General features: G+C 38.4%; 1 protein-coding gene across 2 annotated transcripts in view; it reads right to left on the reverse strand.

The window, feature by feature from the left end:
* The window catches only part of mtss1 (MTSS I-BAR domain containing 1), a 53,632-nt gene extending 34,670 nt beyond the window's left edge, over positions 1 to 18,962 (reverse strand). For both annotated transcript variants that reach the window (XM_054616998.1, XM_054617000.1), the window contains exons 1-2: positions 18,267 to 18,962; positions 2,692 to 2,753 (exon numbers count right to left, since the gene is read on the reverse strand). In XM_054616998.1, the coding sequence (XP_054472973.1) occupies positions 2,692 to 2,753; positions 18,267 to 18,338 (134 nt within the window). In that variant the 5' untranslated portion in view covers positions 18,339 to 18,962. The remainder of the gene's footprint in view (positions 1 to 2,691; positions 2,754 to 18,266) is intronic.
* Positions 18,963 to 19,998: the final 1,036 nt, after the last annotated feature.

Here is a 19,998-nt window from a genome sequence, read left to right on the forward strand (position 1 = left end):
GGAGGAAGATAAAGTACCGAAACCTATAAGCATCATCAATACAAGTAGTACTCTTTCATTTTAAGAGATAACCACCGGTATTTTTAAATTGTATTATGTTATGATTAACTGGAATTTACAACTGAGTCAGATTTGCTAACTCCTGCAGGATGGATGGTAAGATACCAAGCGAGTCATGTGACTTCTGTTTGCTTATTACTGGGCATTTTAAACCAAAACAAACAAATATATATATATATATATATATATATATATATATACATATATACATATATATATACATATATATATATATATACATATATAACATAAGATCGTCTCTGGTTCCGATCAAAGAAAAGTGGATTACAGTCTGCTTCAGAAAACACGTAATTTACTCTTCATGCTAAAAGTAATTAAAAAAAAGAAGGACTTTTATTTTGAAAAGCAGGGTTAATGGAGCCACAGGAGAGGCCAGTCGCCCTCAAAGGCCAGTGTTAGGAGTGCAACTGGAGACCTTCTGACACACACACATCTTTATCATCATCAATGGACCTATTGTCTGTCTGTGTGTGTGCATGTGTGTCTATACCTGTGCACTCTCTTTCACACACACACACACACACACACACACACACACACACACGCAAACCTAACTAAGGGTATCAGATGACACTGCAGTCAATAGTTTGTGTCGGAGTCTGTCTGACCTCAGTGGAAAATTCTCTTCCTTATTGATACCAAAGACTTGACACACCCCACATGCATCACCTTCTAAAACGTACTTCTATCAAAACCTACCAATGTATACGAGGATGTACTGGACACTAAAGTACTTCTATATCATGGTACCAGGAGATTAAAACACACGACTGTGGATTCATGTGTGCACAGACATGTTTTTGATCTGCGGCTGCCTGAACGGTCTGGTGTCGCTGCGGGAAAAAACTCGACAGTCCCACATTCCTCACCGAGACACTAGAAACCCCACCGGAGTCTGACAGGAGCGCTGGTTTGTCTTCTTTGTTCAGCTGGTGCACGCTGGTTTTTTTAAAATCCCACACAAGACCCAAAGCTCAAAATATCTAATCATTACCAGCGTGGTAGTAAAAATAATTCTGCCTCATCCTGCAAGGAAAATAAGGCACTAAAAATAGATAAATAGATTCATAATTTAATGAGTCCACTTTATGATATCAAATTAAAAATCTAATTTAAATTATCTGTAGCTTGAGGCAGTGGTAATAGGACAACATTTTCATGTGTTTGTGATCTTAACATTTAAGAGAAGCAGTGATACTGATTATTTATTTATTTACATGTAAGATTTGCATTACAGATTTAATTAAACTATGTAATGATGAAGTATATTTCCTATTTAAAAAGGGCATTTGATTTATATGGGGGTTCAATAAACGAACACAACTGAGGACTTAAAGGGAGTTTTATGTTTGCAAATTATCCACAGCAGATCCTTTAAGTCCAATTAGTGCCTGTGTGTGTGTGTGTGTGTGTGTGTGTGTGTGTGTGTGTGTGTGTGTGTGTGTGTGTGTGCGTGTGTGTGTGTGTGTGTGTGTGTGTGTGTGTGTGGCTGAATGGCGGGGCTAATGGACTGCAGCAGGCAGAGTGATGCTTATCAAAGTAAACTGGTCTACTGGGAAACACAGCCATTTGACTCTTATTATACTGGGCCGGCTGCTGGGTCACTCTGTGTGTGTGTGTGTGTGTGTGTGTGTGTGTGTGTGTGTGTGTGTGCGCGCGCGTGTGTGTGTGTGCATGACGAGTACAGTGTATAACAATAACCAGAGGATGTTTTTCAGGGGCCATTTTTCCGGGTTCAACAATGAGTCAACAACTGGCCCGAAGCCAACAGGAAGACAGGAAAGCTGGGAGCTGCTGCCGTTAAAAAAAGGGTTCTGATGAAGTAACCTGAACTTCTCACCATTCTGCAGTATTGTTATTGTATAAACAAAGAGCTGTTAAATCAATGTAAAGTTAGATTATTAAAGAAATAAACTGAGATTACGATCGGGTAAAGATCTGAGAATCTGCTGGCTTCAAATGTTTGTTCCACTTCATGAGTTACGAGTACGCTGTGCACTGCATCTTTTCAAAAAAGTTGAACTGTGTTTCCCTCAGGGTGCAGTCGTAAATAGATCCTAAAGAATAGATGCTTGGAAGCTCTCAACAATGTCACTCTTTTGAGTTTTTTGTGCAAAACATGCAACACGTGAACGGGCCCTATACAATCCTAAATTCTAAATGTTACCCTGTTACCTTGTTAGTGTCATCTATAGTGGTTATTTGCATAAAAACACACAATGCAAAATATTAGGAAATGGTTGTATTCTTAATTAAATATTGGCTTTCATTTAAAAAAACAAAAAACATAGTTTCATCATAGTTTTAATAATAACCATCTAAGAGCTATTGTTAGGAAGTTAAGCACGTCATAATTCCCTCGCTTATATCTACTTTATATTGCTGTGAAAACTTCAAGGCAACCTACGTACACGTTAGCCGTTAGCTCTGTTATTTAGCCGAGCAGGACTGTGTTGCCAAACATCTGCTAAGCTAACGTTAATTAGCTCTTTAGCCGATTTCAACACAGATTTGTTGCTCAATTCAATCCGCACACAGTCGATTAAGAGGCATTAGCGTGTGCGTGTGTGTGTGTGTGTGTGTGTGTGTGTGTGTGTGGGTGTGTTTTACCTGAGCTGTGATTGTAGCTTGGCTCCTTTGGTTACAAAGTCCTCCCATGTTGGATAACTTGCCTGCAGAAGAACACAGAGAACATCAATGACATTAAACATCACACAAGTCCGACCACAAAAGTTTTACTGAGCCATCCAACACAAAGCTTTTTGATTCACATTTCATACCAACAACTTTAAACAGATTATGACCTTAGTGAAGGACATAGAGCCATTATTAAAGTATTAAACCTGTCATCTTATTTCTTTGCACAGGACTTGAGGGCGTGGATACTTTTCAAAACCGTTTCCGTGACTTTGAGGGGAGATTTTCATGTCCAAACATCGTCTGAAACATCTATTTACACATGAAGAATAAATAAAGATATAAAAGGTGTGAGTGCGACGTTACCACGAGCAGACAACAACGAAAACGGGAAGTGACCTAACTGACCTGCAGAAACAAGTGAAGTATTGTTCGACCAATGTCGATTTGTCTCAGTCTGATCCACATATACTGTTTTCCAAAACTTTCTGGGTTTATCTATTTTCCAAATCCTCTTCAGGTCTGGAAATTGCCATATTCATGTTCCATGACATTTCCAGTTTTCACAATCGTACAACTGCTAAAAGGGGCATCGTGATATTGTTTTGAGTTATTCTTGATCGTATTAGTTTTATCAAATCGTATTGCTTAATTCGAACTACCGGACTAAACTGAAGATCGGATCGTGATCTAAATGCACATCTGGGCTGTGAAATGCACAAAGAGCGAGAAGGAAAGACACAAAACATCAGGACAGGAAGGAAGATGAGAGTTTGCAAGAAGAAAAGAGACAAACAAACAAATGAAGAGTGACGATGAAAAAACGATGAAGAATCAAGACGAACAATCTCACATTATATTCAGTTTAATACGTTTTAAATAAAGTGATTCTGAGAAACAAATTCAGAAGAACCACCTGTCAACTCATCGATTGCAACCGAGTCGTTCAGTGTCACTAAGTGTTAGATTCCTTTTCACAGCTCTCATTCTGAGTGACTCTGAACAGCAGCAGCTCTGAACTGTGTAAAAAAAACACAATGGACAGCTGACTGACTGGTGTTATTTTTGGCTCCTCTGTGTTTCAGCTCTCAGGCCGACCGTCAGGGTCCGAACACAGGCAAACCGATGTCACGCAGCTGCGATGGATTCTCCACCAAGCTGCTGCTGCTGCTTGGTGGAGAATCACTTTTATCACCGACGAGACACGAATGTTGTAAGAACTCCACAACGGCAGGAGTTCCATTTGTTTTTATGAAACTTTTTACATCTCAGACGTTAAAAAAGAAACATCAGTGTAAATCCAAACGTGCAAAATTAACAAAAAGAACCGCAAATCATCACAATCGGGAAACTGTAATTAAAGTGAAAGTTTGAGCAGTTTTGCTTGAAATAAATGATTAATTGTTTATCAGCTGATTGGTGTATTTCAACGAAAGGTTAGCCAATGTATTGCAAAGAACCATAGATGAGTTTGTAGACAAGATTTTGGTTATGAATGGCCGGCAAAAACCTGTATTGGAGTAGATTGCTTTGGATAGAGTGCTTTATATGCTCCGTCAGCATTCTTTGTAATTGTACATTTCCAGCCCATATGTTTAATTTCACTTATTTTTATTTCTATTTGTAAAGGATATACGTGTTTATGCCGGGATAACATTCCAAGAAAATCTTTTTATTTTTTTTATTTGACCATATTTCTCTGTTGATTTCCTGATTTGTTCTGTTTGGTTGTTTAAAAATATTTTTTAAAAAGTAGGAAATAAAAAATAGTATGTCAATGACTAATCAATTAGTCAACTCATCCTTTAAACTGTTAATATCCTCACACCCCTAAACACACACACACTGTTTCACTTTATACTTTGATAAAATTCCAGTAATTTGTCTTAAACATTTTAATGGAAACAAACTAAAAAAATATCTCCACAAAAAACAACTTTTCTATTTCACCAATACAACACATCCTCCCTGAAAGGTGCTCAAAAGCTCTGCATATTGGAAGACATTTGTATTTTTCTTTCAACTGCAGGTATTTTAAATATCTTCCTTGAAGGGGAGTAAAAGCTGCTTCCATGTCTGCATTTTTGCAGCAGCAGCTGATTGATTATGTAATCTGGTGCTGCAGGCTGTGACCTTGAGTTACATCTGTGACCAACAGCTGCTGGAGCGACGCTGCTGGTTATTCAATTAAAAAAAAAAAAAAAAAAAATACAGGGAAGCCCTGTTGGATCGTTGGGACTGAATCCCACTTTCTCTGTCCTGAACCCGGTCACCCTGACTGTCCTCTGTCTCTGCTGGTCCACCAGATAGAGGATAATACCGATTTAACCCCTAACACTGCACCATTAGCCTCTTAGCTCCACACCGCTAAAGCCGTTAGCCGCCAACCCCCGCCCCCTCGCTTCTCAGCCAGCCGGGCATGCTCACGGCATGGGGCTGACAGGTTTACTAGCTGCAGGGATTTAGCCCTGCACGGTGAAATACTGCAGGTGACCCCGGCTGAATGCCTCGGAGCCAACAACCAACGGTGAACCTGGGATTAATAGGAAAAAAGGGGGAAAGAAATTAATAGAAATGGATTTTGGTCCAAAAACTGTATTGATCCCTGCGGATGACAAAATGAGTTGTGGCTGGAACAGAATGTATACTGGGATCTAGAGCGCAGAAGCTCACAAGTCAAATTTAAGATGAAGCACATTTAGGGCAATCTGAATTTAGCATTTGTACGCAAAGTAGTGTTTGTTTTTTTCAGTGGTTATGAAATTAGTAAATTTCATGCAGTGAGTCATTTTTCTAGATATGATAATGTAGAGTGTTTCTTTGAAATCGAAAGCTTTTATAATATATTATAATCTTTCCAAAACCTCATCTCATGCAAGGCTTTTTTTTTTCGTTTTAATCTTTCAGAAAATCCAATGCGTGTAAAATTGTCTCATGTATAAATCCGCCTGGAATCAAATCTCTTGCAGCTCGCCGCTCTGCCGTCTTATTGAGTTTCTGTACATTGGTTTGTCTGCTCGGTCTGGATATGTTCTCAAGGTGTCGTAGCGTGTTCGCTCTGAGCCATTCGTGTAGAAGACCTTTAGTTCAGTGCGACCTGTAATCAAACAGTCAGCCCTAACACACTTAGCTTTACATGTTAGCATCATGTGCACAAGATTCATTTCAAGTTGCAAGCGGGTCAGGTGAGGTCCGTTAGCAAAACAAACCACATGTGGTGCAACCTGCCATTTACTTTAGATCATATTTTGTGATTTCCCATAATATTAAAGTGGCAATAATGTTTATTTTCACAAAAACAATGTCCCTATCTATCGCTAAAAGTAAGTAAAACAATAGTAACTGAGCTGACAGCCCACTCATGAAAGTATTGCAATATTTGCAGAATGATGAACTGAAAGAATGCTGTGTTTTTCTCAAATGTATACATTAAAAAAAAAATGGAATTATGAACACAATTTTGGGTGCAGTTCAAGACTCCAGTCTGCTGAACTCAAAGCACAATTCCTTTGTTTACTCTCAAATATACATTTTAAATCAAAGAGAACTGAAATGTTAAGGATTGCTACTTTAAGGTAACAATGAACACAGAAGATTAAAGGCATATTCACTTTGTTTTCCTAGTTGACCATAGTGTAACGTTTGAGTGCCTTAAACTTTCCAGCAAGAAAAACGGCTAAGAAGCCAAAATGTAACGTGAAATTGCTGAAAAATAAATAACCTACTACAAAACAAAAACCTAGAATACAAAACGTCTCTGCTGCTTGTATCTCAGCCTGTGCAGCTCTTAGAGGACCCTCCTCGTTCCCACCGCCACATCTCGCCTAAACCTTGAATTCTGCCGACATTTGTTGTGACTGCCAGGAATGTCACAGTCTGCCGCAGACCAAATATCCCAGCAGAGGATTTTTTTTCAGCGAGCAGGGCTGAAAAACGCCAGAGGGACGAGAGTATCTGGGTTTTTTTTTTTTTTTTTTTGCTGAAGCTTGATGCCGTGTGCTTTAGAGCGGTTGTGGCTAAAAAAAGGGTCCTGAGGGCCCCTGCAAGGGTCACCGGCTGTGTCCAGAGGGTTCCCCGAGACAGCTGCCAACAAAAGCAGCTGCAAACTCTCAGAGGAAGAAGAAGACGTAAATGTGACAAAGGTGGTGACTGAACAACAAGTCGGGTCTTTGATTTTGTTTAATCTAAATCTGGGTTTTACAGCAAGAAATGTCAAAAGTAGAGGGTTCACCAAATCAAGATTTTCAGTCTGCTGAGAGTTGACACTTAAGGAGAAAGATATCTATGGATACATACATATAAACATCTTTTTCATGATTGTGGGTCTTCTCGACAGATGGCTTGAGTTATCGACTTGAAGTTGAAAGTAAAGACAAAAGTAAAGTGCCTATAATAAAGTTCCGAAGCCAAAATTACATCTTAAAGTTCCTATATTTTCCACACAACCTTCAAAAAGTGAAAGTACAACATTTAGTGTGTTTCAGTACGGCTACTGTGATAAAAGAAAATATATAAATTATATTTGTTTTAGCAGCTACTTTGTCTACTGAACCAGCTACTTCTTGTTTAAAATCATATCATTTTATATATATATATATATATTTTTTTTAAGCATATATATTTCATATTACAAGCACAATACACATTATTGAGTAAGAGTGTCTCAGTTACATATTGGTCCACATAAGGGGAACTGAACTAGCTTATTTTTCAACAGTAAAATGTCCCGTTTGGTGCATTTGGTGAGATCCTTATAAAACATAATTGTTTGTCAGAATTTCTGAATTAAAAAAAGCTGCCCAAAAAAATACAGTATCAGTCAGGTTGTAGCTAAATGATAAAAAAATAACTGACAACAAATTTGATAAATTGATGAATCTTTTTAGTCATTTGTGAAGTTAAAACACCAAACATTTCTACAACAAAAAGAAAGGAAAACATTGGTTGCTTCTCCGGTGTCAACCATCTTTTTCTACCCGCATGAAACTCTTGCTCCGCTGGCACTGACACGGTAAACTCCATTCCCTCATCCTGAGCTACTCCATGTATAGAAGATATACCGGGCTGTTATCCTATCTGCTTACTCAACCAGACGGCGAGACCAGGTATACGGTTACTTTAGTCTGTGGTTGTAGTCACCTGCTATCAGCGGCTAATCCTACAGTGATAATCCTGACACGCTCGACTGACCGACAGAGAAGAAGAAGAGACGGAGCGTCTCAGGAAAGTGAGAATCCTGCTGTTGACCTGACGGGACTCTAGAAAGACCTGATTTAGCCGGAGCTGAACCACTCAGATGGTACTTCATTAGCATGCCGTAACACTGTTGTGGTTGGAGGTTCGAATATCAAAAAGGAGCATAGCTGCAAGGAACAAATCCATCACAATTACTTCTTCTTCTTCTTTGATGTGCTTTTTTTTTTGTCTGACCAAAACACAAAAGATATTCCACAAACAAACTCCTGCCTATCTCACCCAACAATCTCAATAAAATAATCCAATCAGATCTTCCAAACAAGATGGTATTTCCTCAAATACAATTACAGTGTTCTCATGAAAGGATGCATCGTTTTACACAATCCACAGAAAGAAAGAAACATAGATAGGTAGATATGATGTTAGATTTTCGCACGATTTGAGAAATATACCAAATTGTGGAGTAAAAATCAACTATCTCGGCATTGAAAATGTTTTAGACAATGATTTTAATGTCGCCTTCCACAGCATGATAGTCATTTTCTATTTTGGTGAGACGCCTAGTAGGAAACTGTCAAACGAAGAAAAACAGTATAAACTTCTGCAGCCAAAATCTATTCGGCGCATGCAAAATTTTTAATCATGGCACCTGATCTCCACTCACTGCGTGTTTACAACGTTAAGCTTGAAGCTCAGAGTAACAAGATACGATGAACCACAAGTAAGTACTGATAACATCGGAGAGAACACATTTGACTCCATAGAAAACTGCTGAAAAAGGGACTATAAATAGGTTAAGATTAATGCCAAAAAAGCCTTGAAAATCCATTTATGGGCACTCAAAGAAAACTGATACTGCTGGTGAATTGTAACAGGAGCCGTGTTTCCTACTTTGTTTGTTGCCTATGTAAAGAGGTTCTGCAGGAATGAGCCCCAACACACGGAAATGAGTCAGCACTCGATTCCTCTCGAAGTGAAATGGGTTTTATTGTTAGATGTCTAAAATTAGGTCTGTGGTTAACACCTGTTGTGGTATCTTGCTGAACAAAAGGTCTCATAAAAGGTTAAAGGTTGGTTTGCCACAAAGCTTTTATTTCTGCCAAAATCCAAAATCCAATTGAGAAAAATCACATCGCGGCTTTTTGTTGAAGGAACCGGTGCGATGCTAACTTCCGTGGGTCGGCCTACAGAAACACGTAGTTTCTCCAAAAGTGCTTCAGTTTTAATAACAAACGTGTTGATTTTCAGCGTGTGAAAAAGTGTGTGTTCACTGCAGCTTTCTGTCTTACATTTGCAGTCACGCATGCAGCTGACTGCCAACTAAGTGCTTTCTGTGTGTGAGTGACTGTTTGATGATCATGGGTGATAAATAAATTCCAGGTAATCTGATAACAGTTTTGGAGAATCTATTGGAGGAAGAGATGAGCTAAAGAACATTTCAGTGGAAACAGGTTGAATGCACACGTTTAAACTGGTTTCAGAGTCGTAGTGAAGCCTGCACTGATGTCATAAATCACTCATATGTCTATGATTTAGGGTTTGACGTTTCCAAGTCCACTCCGGTATTCCATAACGAACCTGCCTCCTGACAGGACGTCGGATCAGCCAATCAGCTTCTAGGAACCTCAGTGACCGAAGACACCTTTCTCTGCATGAAACTGTAGAAACATTACGTGGAGCATAATTCCCACACAAGTCAACGGCTAATTTCATTTGGGGGCCGCCAAACAGATGATAGGAAAAAGCCGGGAATACAACAATGTTCTCTTCCATATCAGAAACAAAACAAATCTAGACTTAAGCTCGACTAAAAATGCAAAGCCGCCATTTTCATCTACCATTTTGGTCCGACTATTGGTTGCAGGTTGAGAAACACCCCAGCGTGTGATGTGTGCGAATACCGATGACCTTCTTATCATAAATCATCGAGCGTAACAGAGCGGGGAGTGTGTTCGTCAAAACAATGTGACGGTGCAAATTCCTCGGGAAACCAGTTTGAGAGAGAAACTTGACGATTGCACACTGCAGAGGATCGTCATAACTACGTATCACTTTTGGTTTACCTTACAAGAGAAATCACAGTTTGGGTTGGCATTATTCTTTTAATTGTCAATAAATCCCAGGACCATCTCTTAATACTTCAGGACTTCCCTACTCTGTCTTTGGGTCTCAACTGCAAGCCCATTGGTTGCTAATAAAAACATAATTCTTTAAAAAGAAGCCCCCAAACTTACAGTTTAATTTCTGCAAAAGATTCGGTAATTTCAAACCGTGTTGTCTCAAATACTTGGGACATTTTTCCAGCTGCCTTTTCAGTTATGTTATCTCCATGTTGTATCAGCTACGCCGAGACAACGGACATCCAGAGAGGTTGAGACTGTTCAAACAGAAGGTTGATGGTTTGTTTTTTAACGTCGTGTTTGAGCAACAGTGGTTGATTTAAAGAGAGGAAGACAAAAGGGAGAGGTGGGGGTGGTAGTTGACAGGTAGGGTGAGTCAACATCAGGTTAATGGTTTGTTCAGTGTAGTCTTGTGTGTTCTACGCGGTGGACCGCCTGGTTCATTATCTGTAGAACAATGAGGGTTTTTATTGAGTGTAAATGGACTTTCTCTTTCTCTTTGTTGTTCGTACATAGCTCATAAAACTATTAATGTGCTCATTCATTTTGTGACTGTGCACCTGAAATTAAGGGACTCTCTTGCTACTTCTCAAATGGTTTTCTGGGAGAAATCTGATTGAAAAATGATGTCTGTGTTTGTAGTTTTATGTCCAAATGCTACTCTAAAAACTACTGTTTTAAACCAGCAGTAATGTGTTTTCTTTCTACCCTCTTCCCTATCATTTATCTTTCCGCCATTGGTTTGCACTGTTGCGGAGAAGAGGAAGTATAGTCAGCTGATCTCCATGTGACTTTCTTTCTATTTCTGTTTCTTTGCATACCATTTGTATATCTCTTTTGTCTCCAGTCTCTTACTGACCATGCGTCTGTGTCTCTAATTGAACCCTTCGCTAAACCACAGCTACTCGTGGAGTCCACACCGTCACTAACTGCACCCCCCCGGATATTATTCTATATTTTTAGGAAAAACAAAAAAGTGATTTCAGAGAGACGCAGATAGAAGGGCCTGCAATATGTGTTTTAAGGATATATCCAGGATGACAAAGAAAAAAACAGGTTAAAGGGTTAAGATGGAAGCTAAAGCTACAGATCACAGTGTTAAACGGAACCACGACATCAACTAGCGATCAAGAGAAAAGACAATGAAATTAAGGAACAACGCTGTTTCTATAAAGCCGGTTAGGACTTTATTCACTGTTTCATTAGAGAGCTAAAGCATTACATTCAGTATACCTCCAGTAGCTAGCGTAGCAAAGATGCTAATGTTAGCTAAACAGGTTTTTATGTAGAAACGTCAAGTTTTAGAAACCTACATCTCCTTCCAACCTATCCGACTAACGCGTATCACTATTGACGTTTAACCACGATGAACTCCAAATCCCCTAAACCAGCCAGAAATAGATATATGTTCAAATATATGTTCAAAATTTACTGAAACCGAATATATGTATTTTGACCGATTAATGCTAACTGTTAAGATTGCATGAGAGTCTATGGAGCCGAATCGTTTTTAGACCCTGATCAGAGCATGTCCAAGCTACGCTACGATTGGCCAGTCTGCGTTGGAGGGGCGGGACTTAGCGAAGGGTTAATTAATACAGAAGAAAATGTTACAAATACTCAAGCTTGAGTGATGAAAATCTGTTTTTAAACAAACTGCAATCTTATTTGCAGCATCTAATACAACTACCCAACCCATAAAATATTTTAAGACTTGAAAAAAACACTACAATCATATATGATTGAACTGATACAAAAACGTAAACAATCTGACAAAACCTTAAGCTGAACTAAAAACCTTTAGTGTTCAAAATGTGGTTTCTGCTGTATGCAGGCTCCTCCAACATTTTCACGCTTGTGTGTTTTTTTTTCAGCTCTGCGTCGTGTGTATTATACGTCATACTGACAGTTTCCCCTTTATATCCATCCCTTCATCTAATGGCATGTTGCAGCTGTAATCTCTAATCTCTAAAAAAAAAAAAAAAAAAAAAACATCTACGGCCCAGTTTGTCGACCTGGTGACCCTTAACCTGTGACTGTCTAACGCCGGTAAATTGTGTTTGTTAAACTCTTGCTAGAAAAATGATGTTTAATAATCTGCATTATTACTAATATCATGGTCATTTTAAGTCTTTTTGGCACCAAACCGGATCAATATCTACCAATACAAAGTCCGATCTGATTGAATTAAATATGTATGTGACACGTGAAAGTAAAATCTTCTTTTGCCACAAGCTACTTGACCCAAATCTGATTTTGATCCACTTTTCCTCTTCTCCTCCCCCATCATTTCCCTTGCATTTCCTCCCTTTTGCCTTATTTCCTTCCCTTCTTTCCTTTCCAGCCTGTCAGTGGACACCCACGATGACATACCTTCACGTGTCTGTGTTGCCGTGTATGCATTTCTAAAATGTGATTGTTGGTCCTGTGTGTGTGTGTCCACACCCATATTCACCTGGAGGCTAACTATTTCCCTGTCAGCGGTGAGACTTCCCTGAAATCATCTGCTCCAACACACACAAAACACCCCCCCACACACAACAAACTCTGAGGAACTATTAAGTTTATTGTTGAAGTGACTAAGCTTTGATGACATCTCCTTTAATTATGACCTGTATTTGCAGGGTGTGTGTTTGTATATATGCGCATGTGTGTGTGTCCATGTAGAAACTGAACACAGCTGTAGCTTGGTGTTGAAAGCTATTTGCTATTCGACACACACACACTGAGGCTGTGTCATTCTCAGTTCACCTTCAGTACACAGTACAGGACGGATAACACACACACACAACACACACACACACACACACACACACACACACACACACACACACACACACACACACACACACACACACACACACACACACACACACACACACACACACACACACACACACACACACACACACACACACACACAGATCTTAATCAGATTGATTCTCTTTAATACCACTTCATGAAGCAATGAACAATGGCATTTCATTTTCTGTTTCTGTTTCAACACTTCAAATCATAAGGACTATATGTCTTAAAATCTATTATATGTCATTAGCTGGCACTTTATTTTGAAGTGAGGAGGAGATGGAGTTAGAAAAAAGGACGAATAGAAAGAGAGAACGGAGGTCAAATGGGAGAAAGAAGGAGGAGAAGAAGGAGAGTGCTGAGCGGGTGAGGACGGAAGGGGTGAGGAAGGTCGCCGTCTCATAATGTCACTCCTGATAATCGCTGAGACAGAAATCAATAAGCCGTCTGTCTCTCTCTCTCCGGTGGAACTTGAAGGTCCCATGATGCTTGAATTCAACCGCACCCCCCCAGTCTGTGTTTCCTGACCAAATATACTGTTTGTGCACGTTTTTATAAGGCGGGAACGGATTATATATTCATGACAAACGATAACGTTAATGCAAGGATGTGTATCTCTGCTTTCAACTTGTGATGCTAGTTATGTATTTGGTATATTACTGTTATAATGTCATCTCTCTGCCTTGTTTACATCGTTATTTATTTTGTTGTTTCTGCCTTTACCATGTAAAGTTCCTCTGAGTACCTATCAAAGGGCTAAACAAATAAAATGTATTATTATTATTATGATTTTCTACTGGAAGCACTTTATAAACTGTTTATAAAAAGGCGCTATATAAATAAAGTTATTAGTATAAGTGCCATTTTCCAATCAAAGAAGACGCAATATTTGTTAAAAGGCGAAATGTATATGTCAAAATACCATTTTAAATTAAATATGGTGGTGCTGCAGAGATGAACAGGCCTACACATCATATTGTACGTACTAAATAAAAATGAGGATTATGGTATAAAAATGAATATTCACTCCGAAATGACAAATCGTAACACAATTGCAATATCAGTGAAACTAATAAGGATTGCCCGGGGCAAATAAAATGCCACATCGGGCTAGTAAACCTAGCAACTCAATTTCCCAATCGGACAAGTGGTAAAAAATAATGAAACCCAGAGCTGAGGGGTGAGAGTTGCCCTTTGGCAGTACAGATTTGGGCACTCGCAAGAAACATGGTTGTACTTATTGACAAAGTTTTTGAGCATTTCAGTTATCCCCTGGTAGAGAACAGGGCCAGATCTATTTACTTAAATAAAGATAAAACTTTACAGTAAAAATTGACTTTGGTCAAGTCGATTTTTGACATACTTGCCGGCAAGTGATAAGAAAAACAATCATGTTGAACCAGGAATTAGACATTTGTTTTCATTATCGTTCAGCCCTCTTATGTGCATGCAGCCACATGGTTTGTAGATTGAAACACGTGATGCTGAATCAAAGTTTACAAGCACTGAAGTGTCGTTGCTCCAACTGTTGTAGGGAACGTGAACAGAAACACACTGAACCATACCAAACTTTATACAAGAGTGATTATCTTAATCTTAGTCCTTATTTTAAGAATGAAAATAATCTACCAAAGTGGACCAGTGGTTAGAAAGCTACCTCAGTCCCCTGCAAGATCATGCCTGTCTAGTGGCACTTAAACTACTTTCTGTTCAAAATAAATGAAAAGTTCTTCATGCATTCATTTGGGTTTTTTCCCCTTCTACAAAACAACAGAACCTTGTCTTCTGCGTACCGTCTCGCATGTCCACGGACTGATTCAGAGCTCTTCACAGGCGTGTTATGATGCCCTGAGGAGAGATTTATCTGAGCAGCAACCCTCTGCTAAATTAGACATGACTTCTGAGAGTGTGTGTGTGTGTGTGTGTGTGTGGCGCAGATGGAAGGAGTGCCCCCGTTTGGTTTTGTGCCATGTTGGTAAAGTACCAGGATGTGATGCCACAAGCTCTGAATCACTAACACACACACGATCTACCACAACCGTCCTTCTTCCCTGTTATCTGACAGAGGACGTGACTCACTGTTCTTCTTGCCACAGGATGTCTGCAAGTTCCATCATGTAAAGTCCAAGAACAAAAAAATTAAATTTGAGCTGCCTCGTGCTGCACTGAAACTCTTCATCTCATACGCAGATCTAAGGCCTCCGGTAGCTCACAACGGCAAGGTGACCGTCCCGTCTGTTTGAGTCAGGATGGAGATAAAACTCTAGAAGTGTCTCTATATAAATGTGCACATAGCAGGGCTGCTTTAGATTCCATGAGTCATCCGAGGAGTACCACCTTTTACACAATATTCCTGTGTATGATGGCTGAATCATCAACTGTGGGTTGATAAGTCAAAATCATATCCACATAATGCAAGAATCGCTCTGACAAACTGATTCGTTCCTGAACTGCATCATCCAGCAGAGACCAGTCCACTGTGGTCCAAAACACCAACATGACGCTGCTGGAGACCCGGGCCGTATTGTTGGACCGGTGGGAGGGAAGGGAGGCACTTGAGGACCAGAACCAGGACTGAGCGGGGCAGACTGTCAGAACCTGCTGCAGTGAAATTAGAGGTTTTCTAAAAGGGAGTCTGGTGCTCAGAAACACTACCACTTCGGTCCACAGGGACCGCCAAAACCAACACAAAATGAAAGTTCCTTGTAGTAACTTTAACTAAAATCAAATGTACAGCAAAGACAAACGTAATGCAAAATTGCTCGTAACTTTACATTTAAAAAAAAAATGATATTCTGTTTACCAGATCATCGAGAACAATGTATGGGACTGTAACAGTACAGAAATGCTCTGATGACACATCAGCCACATTTCCATCAAGAAGTTCCTGGTAATGTAAGTCCAGGAGCTACTTTTCAAAGAACTAAAAGGTTACTTTAGTCCATTGTCTGCGGTTTCCATAGAGGGTTTAAAGACATGAGGAGATTGGGCAAATTAGTCTGCTGACGTGTGAAACAGCATCATTACATGGGACGAGGGCTGCTGACACTGCTAAACATGATACCCTTTTTTCTGCTGATTGCCAACAGCAGACAGTTTGCATTAGGCAATATGTTGATTTAGGGAATGTTGATTGTGTGCTATTGATCCAATCCTATGAACGCGCACCCTCTTTATGGAGAAAATACATTGATCAGGTTGAAACAAGCAATCTTGGAACAATCGTATGAGCCTCACAGAAAACATACGGAGAAGTTTAGGATAAGAATATGATAATGTTCTTGCATGAGGCCCAATGTGTTAAAACTCTGAATTCTAAACAAAACAGTTTAGCAACTTAAATCTCATAAAAAATGGTTTATACAGTGAATCTGACACCACGTGGAAAAGGAGAACTCACACATTAGTGGTTTCACATAGGTTGCACGAGTATGGACTTGTAACGCAGTACTCATCAGTCAGCATTACAAACTGTCCAATAAGGGATATCTGAGCCACGCGCCGATATCGATGTTTCCATTATCCGATAAAGCTGATAACAATAAAACCAATAGACAACATCTGCCGATTATCTTCATTATTGATTTAACCACTGATTTCCCCTCAATTAATCCATTTGTTGTTTGGTCTGTAAATTGCTGTGTTTGTTCCACCAAGCGTCCAAAGTCCAAAGATATTCAGTTTATATAATGTAGGATGTTGATTATCTATTGGTCAACTAATTGATTAACCATTACATTACATTACATTACATTACATTACATTACATTCACCCACTGATGACAGGCTACCATGCAAGGTGCCACCATCAGACTCTAACATTCATGCAACATCCAGTCCACACCGATGGCAAGCCTTCAGGAGCAACTTGGGGTTAAGTGTCTTGCCCAAGGACACATCGACTGCCGAAGCCGGGTATCGAACCACCGACCCTCTGATCGGAGAACTACCTTGCTCTCCACTACGCCACAACCACCTAATGTTGTTGATTTATTTAGTCGATTAGTCGCTTTTTATGCTATTTTCATGTTGAATTACTAATTTCCAAGAAACTCATGAGGACACGTCTCAAGTAAAGAACAGATTTAAAGTGGTGCTTTGTGTTATTCTGTCGATTAAATCCACTAATCGCTTGGTCGACAAAAAAATCCCATGAGTGAGCATTTCTTCGTTGGAGGAAAAAGCCCAACAACTCCACAAACACCAGAGCCTTCTCCTGCCTATTTTTTTCGGTACAACGAAAAAGATGTGTTCAGGGACGACTGGAAAAGTTAAGAGGCTGCTAACGATGAACATCTGAGAGCAGTGAGACGCACAGACAGAAAGACAGACCGACGGGCAGCAAAGGGCAGCCTGCTTAACAAACATCAAAGAGCACACAGCTGGTAAAATCCACCCCCATCCAGCTCTGTTTCCCTCTCAGATGGCCCACTTCCAGGTCTAACCTCTGCTCATTCATTACCCAATCAACATCACCAGCACTCATTCTAAATCCAGACAATAATAACCTGTATTTTTTCTTTTTTTATATAACTATCTCAAGCTTACTCATTCATTTTTGGCCCTCTTTATCCTAAAATTACACCTCGTCTTAAGAGTCATAATCCCATTGTGTTTTTGAGCTTTCATGCACTTTGTGATTCAACCAGCGTGATAAGGTTGTGACAGCCATAATTTATATTAAAAAAAAAAAAGGAAGAAACGCAAACATGGCAATTCAATTTTAAGGAAGTGCAAATGTTATGTGAAGCAATGCAGGAAAAAAATCTCCATTGAGAATGAGTTGGAGAAGCCATAAACGACTTTTCATTTAGAAACTGCTGGGTGTTGCCTTCAGGAGTGTACGTAAAGTATATGACTTATACAGGACAAAGAAAGGATAAACAATAATTACACAATGAAAAGAAAGAGAAATGACTCTGAGGTACAGAAAAAACAAACCTGAAATATTAAGAGAAGAGGGTACAATATTCTGCAAAAAAAAATCCCTGCAGACAAACCAATTTCTAAATATATAAATGCAAAAGCAAAAACTAAATGTTTGAAATGCAAACCGTTAATTAAATTGTATGTATGTAATGCAAACATGGCAATAAAATTTTAAGTTAGTGCAAATGTTATGTGAAGCAATGCCATTGCGAATGAATGGAGAAGCAACAAACGCCTTTTTCTTTAGAAACTGCTGGGTGTAGGTAAAGTATATGACTTATACAGGACAAAGAAAGGATAAACAATAATTACACAATGAAAAGAAAGAGATGTGACTCTGAGGTACAGAATAAACAAACAAAAATCAGAAATATTAAGAGAAGAGGGTCCAATATTCTGCAAAATAAAATCCCTGCAGACAAACCAGCTTCTAAATATATAAATGCAAAAGCAAAAACTAAATGTTAGAAATGCAAAACGTTAATTAAACTGTATTACCTTCATGTCGTTCATGATGAGCTGGAAGAGCCCTCCCAAGGCGCTGCATTCCTTCTCTATACCCGCATCCATTTTTTTCCACAGTCTCGAGGAAAAAAAATCCTCAACTTCCCAAAACTTTTTTTTACCTCCAAAAAAAAAGTTTTGTAATACTCCCAAAAGGAAGGACTAATAGTCCACCACTTTTCAAGTACTGGAGTGGAAGGGGGGGAAAGTTACTCACACACAAAAAGGGGACAAAGTCCACCTTAAAAGCAAAACTGACCCCAAAAAAGAGGCTTTTAGTCAGCCGATGCTACCAGCCTGCCAACCTGATACACGTCCAAAAACACACCACATCATGTCTGAACTACCCAGCAGCCTGTCTGCAAAAAATAAACCTCTGACTGTGTTGTGTTTTTAAGTTTGACTGCTTTAAATCCAAGGTGAGAAAAAAAAGGGAAAACACAGCTAACCGCGGCTAGCTGGGTTAGCAACCTGTGTGCGTGCGTGTACGCGTGCGTGTGCGTGTGTGTGGTTCCCCAAAAACACGCAGTGCAGAGATCGATGCAAGAAATACAATCGATCTGATCGGATCTGTCGTCGTTTCTTGATGGTGTATCCGGGGGAAAAGTCCGAGTTTTGAGCGTGTGTTGTGGACGAGGAGCCTCCTGCTTCTCCACCGGGAGTCCCGAGAGGAGTGAGAGAGGTGAGAGGAGCGACAGCACAGCGAGGCTACGCACATCCGGTCCGGTTTCACAATAAGAGACGCGAGTATGTGAAAGAGCTGATGTTATGAATCCGATATGTTCAGCGTGTAATGTAAATAGCCTGTTTGATCCTGTTTTCAACATGTTTGTGATTTTAATTTTTAATTTTTAATTTTTATAATTATTTTTTTTTTACATTGTATTTTTATTTATTTTTTCATAATTCATTTTTTTATACCAAAAAGAGCTGACAAAAATAAATAAAAAATGAATACAATTCAAATTCAAATTTTAAATTTAAATTTAAATTTAAAATTTTAACCATTAAATTTTAATTTTACATTTTACATTTTTATAATTTGTTTTTTTTAAATTGTATTTTTATTTTTATTTATTTTTTATAATTCATTTTTTTATACCAAAAAGAGCTGATATTATAAATCCAATATATTCAGCATGCAATATAAATAGCCTGTTTGATCCTGTTTTCAACATATATATATATATATATATATATGTATTTTTTTTATTTAAATTTTAATTTAAATTTAAATAAAAAAAAAATAATAATAATAAATAATGATAAATAACAATAAATAAAAATGAATACAATTAAAAATTGAAAATTAAAAATTAATAATTTAAAATAAAAAAATTGAATTTAAATTTTAAATTTTAAATTAAAAAAATATATATATATTTTAGAAACTGCTGGGTGTTGCCTTCATGAGTGTAGGTAAAGTATATGACTTATAGAGAACAAAGAAAGGATAAAGACACACGTACCAAAAAGAGCTGATATTATAAATCCAATATATTCAACATGCAATATAAATAGCCTGTTTGATTATTTTTATTTTTTATTTTTTTATTATTTTTTTATTTTATTTTTATTTTTTATTTTTTATTTTTTAACTTTTAACTTTTAAAAAAATACAAGTATATTATTTAATACTTTGTTTAAGGAAAGAAGAAAGGTTACATATGGTCTTTTAGGTAAAGGAAACAAAAAGAAACTAAACTCATTACAAAATATTTTTATT

Source organism: Anoplopoma fimbria, chromosome 17 (genome assembly GCF_027596085.1).
Source record: "Anoplopoma fimbria isolate UVic2021 breed Golden Eagle Sablefish chromosome 17, Afim_UVic_2022, whole genome shotgun sequence".
Lineage (NCBI taxonomy): Eukaryota > Metazoa > Chordata > Actinopteri > Perciformes > Anoplopomatidae > Anoplopoma > Anoplopoma fimbria.